Source organism: Diabrotica virgifera, chromosome 9 (assembly GCF_917563875.1).
Source record: "Diabrotica virgifera virgifera chromosome 9, PGI_DIABVI_V3a".
In the NCBI taxonomy this organism is placed as follows: domain Eukaryota; kingdom Metazoa; phylum Arthropoda; class Insecta; order Coleoptera; family Chrysomelidae; genus Diabrotica; species Diabrotica virgifera.
In genome coordinates, this window is record NC_065451.1 from 99,076,813 (window position 1) to 99,089,705 (window position 12,893).

Genomic DNA, 12,893 nt, shown 5'->3' on the forward strand with positions numbered 1-12,893 from the left:
TAATATATCAGCTTTCTGTGTTTATCCCTTACTAAGTTATATAAGTTTATTCCATAAAATGTTTGAGTCCAAAATGATGGTACAGTGAAAATATTATATACATTTAGTTCAGTGTTTTACCGTTTTGTCGCTGCCGCTATATACATGAAAACGTATATCCCACTTTCATTATCAATCATTTTGGCATCAGAAATTTGGCATCACTGTTGAATACAATATTATCCACACCGAAAAATAGGCAATTTGAGAATGTATATATTATTTTCATCAACAAATCATTCTGGCATCATGTTGTTTTCACCCAATTTTGAAAAAATGTGAAAATTTTGTATTATCCACGTCCGTCTGTCTGTAATCACAACTCCTCCGTCAATATACCAGCTAGAATGACAAATGAGGTGTCAACGGAAAGCTGATAATACAAGGATGGTACTAAAGGTGAGATATTTGACCTTGGCGGTCTGTCCGACCGCGAATATACCTCCTCCATCATTATACCAGGTAGAATGACAAATGAGGTGTCAAATGAAAGCTTATATTCCAAGGATGGTACTAAAGGTGAGATATTTGACCTAGGCTGTCTTTCCGTCGGTCCGTACGACCGCGAATATAACTCCTCCGTCATTATACCAGGTAGAATGACAAATGAGGTGTCAAATGAAAGCTTATAATCCAAGGATGGTACTCAAGGTGAGATATTTGACCTAGGCTGTCTTTCCGTCGGTCCGTCCGACCGCGAATATATCTCCTCCATCATTATACCAGCTAGAATAATAAATGAGGCGTCAAATGAAAGCTTATGATCCAAGGATGGTACTAAAGGTGAGATATTTGACCTAGGCTGTCTTTCCGTCGGTCCGTACGACCGCGAATATAACTTCTCCGTCATTATACCAGGTAAAATGACAAATGAGGTGTCAAATGAAAGCTTATGATTCAAGGATGGTACTAAAGTTGAGATCTTTGACCTAGGTTGTTTTTCCGTCGGTCCGTACGACCGCGAATATAACTTCTCCGTCATTATACCAGGTAGAATGACAAATGAGGTGTCAAATGAAAGCTGATAATCCAAGGATGGTACTGAAGGTGAGATATTTGACCTAGGCTGTCTTTCCGTCGGTCCGTCCGACCGCGAATATAACTCCTCCATCATTATACCAGCTAAAATAATAAATGAGGCGTCAAATGAAAGCTTATGATCCAAGGATGGTACTAAAGATGAGATATTTGACCTAGGCTGTTTTTCCGTCGGTCCGTACGACCGCGAATATAACTCCTCCGTCATTATACCAGGTAGAATGACAAATGAGGTGTCAAATGAAAGCCTATAATCCAAGGATGGTACTCAAGGTGAGATATTTGACCTAGGCTGTCTTTCCGTCGGTCCGTCCGACCGCGAATATAACTCCTCCATCATTATACCAGCTAGAATAATAAATGAGGCGTCAAATGAAAGCTTATGATCCAAGGATGGTACTAAAGGTGAGATATTTGACCTAGGCTGTCTTTCCGTCGGTCCGTACGACCGCGAGTATAACTTCTCCGTCATTATACCAGGTAGAATGACAAATGAGGTGTCAAATGAAAGCTTATGATTCAAGGATGGTACTAAAGGTGAGATCTTTGACCTAGGTTGTTTTTCCGTCGGTCCGTACGACCGCGAATTTAACTTCTCCGTCATTATACCAGGTAGAATGACAAATGAGGTGTCAAATGAAAGCTGATAATCCAGGGATGGTACTGAAGGTGAGATATTTGACCTAGGCTGTCTTTCCGTCGGTCCGTCCGACCGCGAATATAACTCCTCCATCATTATACCAGCTAGAATAATAAATGAGGCGTCAAATGAAAGCTTATGATCCAAGGATGGTAATAAAGGTGAGATATTTGACCTAGGCTGTTTTTCCGTCGGTCCGTACGACCGCGAATATAACTTCTCCGTCATTATACCAGGTAGAATGACAAATGAGGTGTCAAATGAAAGCTTATGATTCAAGGATGGTACTAAAGGTGAGATCTTTGACCTAGGCTGTCTTTCCGTCGCACAGTGGTGAATTTCGCCGAAAACATGGCCAAAATCTTTTTCTCCATAACTACCAAACGGATTTTTAAAATTTATATACTGTTTGAAAGCTAATTTAATGCAGATTAAGTAAAGGTACGATGCATTGTGTTTTTGAAATATCTGCAGTATACAGAGCGTCCCAAACTTTTGTTCTTGTCTAATTACTGAATCTGTTTTTGTGTTTGCAAAGTATTATATTATATTATATATTATGTACCTATTATATATATATATATATATATATATATATATATATATATATATATATATATATATATATATATATATATATATAGTACCTACCTAGTATAGATATATACCTTCATAAAAGAATATTCTTTTAGTTTTGAAAATGTATATATACAGAATGTCCCGTTTTTATATTTCATTTGAAATTTACTTTGAACATAATATTATTATTACAGTTTTGTAGGGATTTTTAAATAATTAAAAATTACCTATTTTTAATGTATCAAATAAATTTTAATTTTTTGAAATTACAGTGTTAATATCATGCTCAAACAAATGTTTATTTACTGTGTGTCAGAAGTGGATGTTTCATCTGCAAGTTCCCGGTTAACATCAGGCTCTTCCAAGAAATGTATTACTTCAGCAGGATATTTACTAAATTCCTTGGGGATTAGTTTTCTTAAGTTAGAAATATAGGGATCTGAGGATATCAAAAGGCGATGGAAAACATCCTCCATATTTTTCTGTCTAGAAAATTTTCTAGAGAAGCTCTCTCGATACCTTTTAATATCCTTGTTGCGTGCTTCTTGGGCTTCCTCTCCAAATTGGCCAATCGGTAAAATGGCATATGAAATAATTTCAGCACTATGAATCAATATTTTGTGAACTGCGGTTGGCATATTATACCAGGGATACAGTTCCGTAAATCTTGTAGCAGTGTCCAGACAGTAAATTTTAAATGGTTCTACTTTTATCTTGTGCCTAGAAGAAATTGTTGCTAAAATCACTTTAAAACGGGAAATAAGATCCTTGTTGACCCCAGTGATTTTTGAAGAAGTTTCGGGATCACCAAAAAATCGTCGAGCAGTATTGCCATCATTTGAGCTGCCATATCCTGGTTTTGGTTTATCAACCAATAAACCCATTTCCTGTCTAAATGCTTCTTGAATCTTTTTCTTATTTTCAGCAACCTTTTGTTTATCTTCTTTGCCACGAGCTTGCCATTTACGAATGACAAGTTTGTAAGCCAAATGGAGAATACACTCGAAGAAGCGAATCCAAGCATGTAACGAGGATAATCCAAATTGTAGATGTTCTTTATTTATTACTTGAGTTTTCATAACTAACTCAATGTTATTAAAATTTTTTGATGAAAGACCACACAAATAACACTTTTGTGTTGATGAATTTTCAGATACTGCATTGCACACCTTCCCATCTATCATTGTAAATACTCGTTCATGGTTAACAATTATCTTACAGTTGTTGATCGTAACTGATGTGGGTTGTAGCCGCGATATTTGGTTTTCAATATATTTCATTTCTTGAATTGTAGAGTATGTCGTTTCATGAAGAAATTGCACGCGGATTGGCCTACAGTATCTTGGAGATGATGGACGAGGGTTGTGCCATAAAACAACATTTCCTTTTATTTTAGGATTACCTGATATTAATTGTATAGGAACAATAGAAGTGAGAAAAATATTACTATCAGATACATTGGGATCTGAAAATTTTTGCTTGTATTCACTCATACCAGAACTTCCATCACAACCCCATTTTGTGATAAGGTAAAGGGTTTTCAATACCTTAGGCTTAAATATTCAGTAACTTCCTCAATACTAAGAAATAGTCGAGACACTGTATGATCTAATAAGTTTTGCAAAGAAACTTCAGCAACGGATTCAGTGATATGTAGATTATCAGGATAGCACTTAGTTTTGGCTGATATAATTGCCTCATAATTGGGGTACATATTACTGTTGTGCTCTCTGGCGGTATTTCTAATGAGGTTATACTGAGATTTTGTTAATTTCCCCTCAACCACCATCGATAACGCCTCATCTGAAGTCAATATTTTAATGTTTTGTTTAGCATTACTGTAAGCTTCTTTATATTTCTTTGCCCGAGTTGGACTAGTAAAAGCAATATCTTTCATTACAATTGCTGTATCTACCTCACCTTTAGCTCTAAACTGCATTTGGGCTGCATATGTTAGTTCTTGGGAACTCAATTTGGAACGAACATTTTCTGTTTTCCTTCTTTTTGATCGTTCACTTGATGAAGAAAAATCTAGCTGTGGTCTCCCATGAGAAGTTTTACTGATATTCGCAGAGAATTCCAGAGTAGTTTCTAGCCAAGTTTGATTTTTTTTACAGAATCTCTGATAAGATCTCGATGATAAATCCCACTTAGTTTTATACTGCTTAATAAAATATTCCAATTTTTTCATCGAATCTTCAGATAGTTCGTCACTTTTCATGGATATATTCACTTTTTGGCACAGGTAATCATATTTGCCTTTAAAACTTTTAAATGGACAATTTCTTAGAAATTCAACCATTTCATTTCTGGTAAAAACAATATGCGTCATTTTAAACCTGCAATAAATAATTATAATTAATCGGATCCATTTACAAAAAATTAGATGTATTAAAAGTTGACCTAGCAATTTTTGGGTTCTTAATACAAAGTTTCGTTTATGCATGTAATTTTTTAAAAAAGTCTCACACGACCAAAATTATTAAAAAATAATATACATAAGAATGCAAACAGATAGGCCTATACATAACGGAAAATGACTGAAAGATTAAGAAAAAGGAGAAGAAAGCAAAAAAAAAACTAAAAAAAAACGGCGGCTCTTGTTTAAAAAGAACTGTACATTTACTGGATAAGATGCTTCATATTTTGTTCTTACTTTATTAACTAACCATAACATTAAAGTCTCTTAATGTAGAAAGTCTGAAGCATGTTATATTTTTTTTGAATGAAAAATTCCGCTAAGGTTGCAACTTGCTGCAGATGATTTTGTTGGGGATTATTTATATACATATTGAACTATTTATTACGCAAAAAATCTTTTCTGACCAAGGCTGACTTTTTTACTTTTCCCTTTTTAAAACTTGGAAAACAGAAAAATATTGAAAATTCTTGCCACTATTTTGTAAATACGTTGTAAATAAAGTTTACTTTAGGAAAAAAAATCTAAAAAGTATATTAAAATACTCCACTTACCCCCAGAAATAGTATCCACTATAAAATAACAAAATAATACACGTCTATAGTTTTAAATAAAATCCGAACAATACCTCAATTGTATAACACACTTAAATTTTATTCGGTCCGTTGTCGTTCAATCCCAACTTTGCACTAATGTAAATATGTGACTGCTTTTATTGTTCTACCGTAACGGCCGTTTATGATACTCAGAAACCTACTAAACAAGGTTCATATAAAATTTCCGGGAATATATAAACTTAAATTTTTGCATTTTGGCCAGGTTTTCGGCGAAATTCACCACTGTGCGTCGGTCCGTACGACCGCGAATATAACTTCTCCGTCATTATACCAGGTAGAATGACAAATAAGGTGTCAAATGAAAGCTTATAATCCAAGGATGGTACTAAAGGTGAGATATTTGACCTAGGCTGTCTTTCCGTCGGTCCAAACGACCGCGTATATAACTCCTCCATCATTATACCAGCTTGAATGATAAATGATGTGTCAAATGAAAGCTTATGATCCAAGGATGGTACTAAAGGTGAGATATTTGACCTAGGCTGTCTTTCCGTCGGTCCGTACGACCGCGAATATAACTTCTCTGTCATTATACCAGGTAGAATGACAAAGGAGGTGTCAAATGAAAGCTGATAATCCAAGGATGGTACTAAAGGTGAGATATTTGACCTAGGCGGTCTGTCCGTCGGTCCGTCCGACCGCGAATATAACTCCTCCATCATTATGCCAGCTAGAATGATAAATGAGGCGTCAAATGAAAGCTTATGATCCAAGGATGGTACTTAAGGTGAGATATTTGACCTAGGCTGTCTTTCCGTCGGTCCGTACGACCGCGAATATAACTTCTACGTCTTTATACCAGGTAGAATGACAAATGAGGTGTCAAATGAAAGCTTATAATCCAAGGATGGTACTAAAGGTGAAATATTTGACCTAGGCTGTCTTTCCGTCGGTCCGTACGACCGCGAATATAACTCCTCCATCATTATACCAGCTTCACTGATAAATGAGGTGTCAAATGAAAGCTGATGATCCAAGGATGGTACTAAAGGTGAGATATTTGACCTAGGCTGTCTTTCCGTCGGTCCGTACGACCACGAATATAACTTCTCTGTCATTATACCAGGTAGAATGACAAATGACGTTTCCAATGAAAGCTAAAAATCCAAGGATGGTACTAAAGGTGAGATCTTTGACCTTGGCGGTCTGTCCGTTGGTCTGTCCGACCGCGAATATAACTCCTCCATCATTATACCAGCTTGAATGATAAATGAGGTGTCAAATGAAAGCTTATGATCCAAGGATGGTACTAAAGGTGAGATATTTGACCTAGTCTGTCTTTCCGTCGGTCCGTACGACCGCGAATATAACTTCTCCGTCATTATACCAGGTAGAATGACAAATGAGGTGTCAAATGAAAGCTGATAATCCAAGGATGGTACTAAAGGTGAGATATTTGACCTAGGCGGTCTGTCCGTCGGTCCGTCCGACCGCGAATATAACTCTTCCATCATTATACCAGCTAGAATGATAAATGAGGTGTCAAATGAAAGCTTATAATCCAAGGATGGTACTAAAGGTGAGATATTTGACCTAGGCAATCTTTCTGTCGGTCCGTACGACCGCCAATATAACTCCTCCGCCATTATACCGGGTAGAATTACAAATGAGGTGACAAATGTGAAAGTTTAGTAAAAATGACTCAAAATTAGTAAATTCGTATATCAATCCACGCAAAGTTACACGTAAAATTCAAATATTGTCTTCCAGTTCTACTTTCTATTACTTTGGGTGAAAACCTAGGACTTACGAAGTCCAATTACTTGTTTTATTTAAAAATAAGGCATATCATAGACATGCCTTAGGCATCATAGAAGACAATGACACAGAAAAATCAAACACAGCAGCATGTCAAAAGGGCCTTGGTTATGTATATTCGGTCCTGTTAGTCCAATCGTGATGTATAGCACCTCAAATGATAGGATTTGACAAACAGAATACAATGACATAGAAAAATCAAATACAACAGCATGTAAAAAGGGCCTTAGTAGCGTATGTTCGATCCTATTAGTCCAATCGTGACGTATGGCATCTTAAGTAATAGGACTTGACCAATAGAATCAAATTTGACACAAACAAATCAAATACAGCAACAAGTCAAAAGGGCCTTTTTTATGTATCTTCGGTCCTATTGGTCCAATCGTGACATACAGCACCTCAAATGATAGGGTTTAACGAACAGAATACAATGACACAGAATAATCAAATACAGCAACATGCCAAAAGGGCCTTATTTACGTATCTTCGCTCCTATTGGTCCAATCGTGGAGTACAGCACCTCAAATAACTGGATTTGTCAAATAGAATACAATGACATAGAAAAATCAAGTACAGCAGCATGTCAAAAGGGCCTTAGTCTTGTATCTACGGTCCTATTGGTCCAATCTTGATGTACAGCACCTCAAATAATAGTATTTGACAAATAATATAAAATGGCACAGAAAAATAAAATACAGCAACATGTTAAAAGGGCCTTAGTCATGCAGCTTCGCTACAATTGATCCAATCGTGACGTACAGCGCCTCAAACGATGGGATTTAACGGGCAGAATGCGACTGTAGACAAATCAAAATGGCGGCATGTAATAGCACCTTAAAATTGTAGAAATAAAATGGATTAACGCACAGAGGTGTATGACATATTATGTGACAGTATTTAACAAATTGAATACGATTACATACGTCCAGTTTTTGACAGGTGACTTCTCTACATGATAAACGCGAAAAGGCCCCCTTCGTTCACTGTTCGACATAGGCCTCCCGTTCACTGCATATATCCACTTCTTCCTGAAGCCGTGACATAAGAGGATAGAATTTAACGAGTTAAACGACAAAGAAGACTAAACAAGGCAGCGTGCGGGAAAAACAGGACCATCCTTTGTATACTCCACAGGAAAGCATTATATATTCAACGTTAGAATTATGTTATAGTATAAGGGTATATATTTTTAAATGATAAATATATTTTTTTATTTAGTACATTCCGTACGTTTTTTAAACATGATCAGGAGAATTTGTTGCCTGAAGTCTATAAAAGAATTTCCTAACAATCCTTGCGTTATGGATTATTTTTGAGAATGTGTTTAAAAGGTAGCTTACAGGCTTATTGTTCAATGGTCTTATCACTTTTAAGCGCTTGTCTTTTTGTAGGGCTATTAATTGTGATTTCAACCATTCTTGCGGGACAATGCCTTTTCAGTAAATGAAGTGAATATTGTTATACATTTAATTTTTTTCACTCAATTAATTGGATGCCCCCTACTGGTGTTTAGTCTAAACTTACAGCTTTTCCCCATTTAAGCTATTTTATAACTAATTATAATTAGGGGTACGGAATTTTCGCAAATAAAAAACATGAATTTCGCATTTACTTTTTTTATAATTACAAAATTTCGCATTTATTTTTAACTACGAGTAAAACAACAGAAAACATTAATTAAAAGCTAACATCGTTGTAATTTCGACATTCGACTCTTTAAGAGCTGTTCTTCGATCTGTCACTGTCATTACAATATTATATGTGCTGAAGAATCGTTCTGCGTCTACGCTGTTCGTTGGACTCCAAATGCTTTGTAATGCTGCTTTAGCAAATGACGAAAAACTGGACTGTGTAGCAATTATGTCTTGTGTCACACAGATATAGGTCATCTGTTGCAAATTCTTTGACTCGATCACTCAAAATTGTTTTAGGGCGTCCCATTTTAGGGGATATTTTAAGTAACTTTATGTTACTATGAAAACTTTTTTGATAGACCATGTTCTTAGTAAAAATTGACGGAATGAGCACTGATTGTCCTGTTTGACTAATTTATATGTTTAGAAAATAATAATTAGCCGACTTTTATTCCTACTTAGATTTTTACCAATACAAAAGACCGAAATGCAGATAACAACAGTCGGATTATTTATATTTCTCAAAGAATCAACATTGAAAAATATCAATTCCTTATCTTATCTTTATCTATTTAATGATGAACAATGAAAGTTCCTTCTGTTTCAACACGTGTTAGAAAAATAAACACCTTTTAAAAATTATGTACAATAGAAAACTTTCCGACTTCCGTAAAATCTTTCCATACCTTATTTACTACGTGACTAAGTACCTACTTATTTACGGACGAGTTGAGCACCTGCAGGTACTTCGCGGAAATAAACAAAAACTCCATATTTCACATTTATCTCATTTTTGTTAAAAATTTCGCCGAAATTCGCATCTATTCCGTACCCCTAATTATAATAAAACAGTTGGTCCAGAATCATTATCTCGTTGACTTTTTCTTGTTTATCGTTGATAATTCTGCCGTTTGAACCTTCTGATAATCCATATATTTTCTCTATCTGCTCTTAAAGTGTGTTTATTATATTATTTTCTTTCTCATTTAATTTACACCGATCCAGAGTATAGCTCCATATAACAGTTCTAGTTCTGCAGTAACGAATCAATACTTTTATTTAGCACATTAATTTTTGTTTTTTTTTTGTCTTCGGGTCTTGCAGTGTTTCTCGCAATTTTTAATTATCCATTTATTACTCTACTTATCTTATTTTTTTGAATATACGACTTGAATAAAGACTTTAATGTTTTGCCAGTCGTTATTGTTTAGTAGACCGGAATATTGACATATTAATTCTTTACATTACATATTTGTCTTTCGGTGATTTTCTATTATTAATATGAAGCTGGAAGTGTTAGGTTACACTGGTTTATGATATTTGGTCCAGAGTTCCCTCTCAATTCTTTTGTCGGATTTCTCTTTAATATTATCGCAGCTGCATGTACTGGTACTAGGTTCTGAGTGCTCAGGTGACCTTTGAAGGACTCCCAATTACTCTATTTCGTCCACTTCTTCTGAGGTGGGTTCAGAAGTGGATATCAACTTCTATTCCATATCTATTTATATGCCATCTAATGATTTTACTTTAAATTTAGCTGCTTGATCTTCTTCATGAGTAATAAAATTTTTGTTATTTTTGCTATTTAGCAAACAGCATTAGAAAGTCTGTAAGCTTTTTTTATGAACTGCTGAAGTGTGTCCTATAAAAGTAGATATATTTTCATGAAAAACATGTTTTCATGAAAATTCCTTAATTTTATTCAATATGTTCAATACAGCGATTTTAACGGTTTTACAAATTTTTTATGTCGATGCCGTGCGCATAATACGATTCTGGAAACTCTGAAAAATAGTTATTTTTTTCTTCAATTATCTCAGCTGATTTTTTTATTTACGAGTCATTTCTTCAGATTTGGGAACACTTAATAATCGGAGGGGGCCAAGTCAGGAGAGTAAGCCGCATGAGAAAGTAATTCGAACCCCAACACGAATTTCTGCTACTGTCACAACGCTCTTGTGAGTCGATGTATTGCCTTAGGTTTTGAGAACACTTTAAAGAACACTTTTTTCTTCTGCTTATGGAGTCGTTTTTCATTCATCACATACTGGAACTCACCACATAAATTTTGAAGACCCTGACATCAAAACTGTATTAAATTATATGTGATCTAAGTAAGTTATAGAAAAAGTCAGAATAGATAGAGTAGAACACTTATAAAAAAATTGTAACAAGCAATTGGACATCGTAAGTTCTAATTTTTCACCCAAAGTGACCGGAAGTTGAACCGGCAGTCGATATTTGAACTCTTCGTGTAACTTTTTGTCAGTTGATATGACGGATGAATTTTGTTCACCGACAGACATGGACGAACAGACAGGCATGAAACCGGAAGTATGTATTTGTTCTGGTCTTTCTTAGTCGCGTTGAATAATAGTTTGTACTATTTCGACGAATTTAAAACAGTACTTTTGGTTGCAACTCTGGAACAGGCAGTCCGAGGTCAAACTTCTCACATGTAATATCATATTTTGGTTATAGGCTTTCATTTGACACCTTATTTGTCATTCTTTCTGTCCTACTAACAGAGGAGTTGTGTTTATTGACACACAGACATGGATAATTCTAGGTTTTCACATTTAATGATAAAAACAATAATTATATAATTCAGTTAACCTGACTATGTCATTGTGATAATGACTTCTTATCTAAAAGTGATAACGGCAATTATTCCATTCACTCACGGTAAAATATCGCAAAACCTCCAGATTTTAAAGAACCGCTTGGATTGACATGAAATTTGGCACACACGTAGCTAAAATGCCAAAGAAAAAAGTGAGATTATGCCGATATGTTCTCTTGTCCTGGATGTGACTTTCACCCCTTCTTGGGGGTGAAAAAACATACGTTCAAAATAAGTCCGGGAGTGGATAAACTAACTAATTCTAATTCTAAGCAAATTTTGTTCTATAAAAGTTTTAAACGGCTGAAAATGTTATAAGAATTTTTTGCTCTACATTGTGCTTTCTATCTGTACCTTTAAGGAACGCACTATTTTCGGGGACACCCTGTATATGATCTGTTAGTTGCATTGGTTAAAAATGCTTATTTTTGAAAGGGGGTTTGTTGAAAGGGCTCGTACGAATCACTAGTCACGAGTATGTATATGCAAATTTTAAACAGCCATATCTTAACCAATTTTTGTCTTCCAGAAAATCAAAAAATCCCAAATATTTAAAAAAGCAAAACCTACATTTTTTACTCTTTAAGATATTTGGTATCACTAATAATTTTTAAGTTATTTTGAAAAAAGTCTTTTTTTTCAAAATTAAAGATTTAAAATTTACTTTAAAACCAAATTTTTTCACAAATAAGCACTTTGAACTGATGAAACTTACAAACACAAACAATACATAAAGTTACTTGTGAAGTGGTAACGATTAATTCCATTTGGGCTGTTAATTAGAGGGAGATTTTTACGATATTTTTAACCAAAACAAAAGAAACAACTGTATTTTGAGCGTAACTTGCTTACTCTTGCTGCTAGAATCTTTTTAAAAAAATAAAAATAAACGTTTTCTTAAACACTTCAAAAAAGTTGTAATAAGTTTTCCTAGAAAAGTGTTTCATTTTTTTTATTTCACGTTAAAATATTCGATTTGGAATTTGACATATAAGAGGTTATTTTTAACTATAGTCTGTTTTTAAACTAAGAGTAATTCAAATTTCCCGCGCCGTAAACCTTGTTTGTAATTGGTACAACCTCAGGCAATTTTACTCATATCAAATTTTGACAATAATGACATTTATCAAATTTTAACACTATTGGCATTTCATAGGTTAGTTTATTTATTTTATCAGCGATTTTTGTATTTTCTGCGTTATTCCTTTTAGTTTTAGATTTTTAGTCAATATTACCGTCAAAGGCCGATATGATCAACCAAAAAAGAAGATGTATCTGAAGATATTTCTAGTGACTTTCTTGGGTGTGAATCTGTCTTTTTAGTTTACCTACTCCTCTTGGTTTTAAAACAAAGCTTAGCAATAACTCTGCTTCTACTGGGTCTACAGACCTGACACATATACCATTTTTTCACTTTTCTATAAGCTATATTTGCTATTTGCTAATTTTTTTTTCAATAAAGTAGGTACCTACTTTTTGAGTTATTTGCGAAAAACCGTCTAAAAACGTGTTTTTTTTTGTTGAAAAATGAACATATTCACTCGAA

General features: G+C 34.6%; 1 protein-coding gene across 1 annotated transcript in view; it reads right to left on the reverse strand.

Moving 5' to 3' along the window:
* Nucleotides 1–2,532: 2,532 nt before the first annotated feature.
* Nucleotides 2,533–12,893, reverse strand: part of LOC126892818 (uncharacterized) — an 81,207-nt gene continuing 70,846 nt past the window's right edge. The window contains exon 2 of the mRNA XM_050662553.1: nt 2,533–4,635. Within this exon, the coding sequence (XP_050518510.1) occupies nt 2,599–3,789 (1,191 nt within the window). The 5' untranslated portion in view covers nt 3,790–4,635 and the 3' untranslated portion in view covers nt 2,533–2,598. The remainder of the gene's footprint in view (nt 4,636–12,893) is intronic.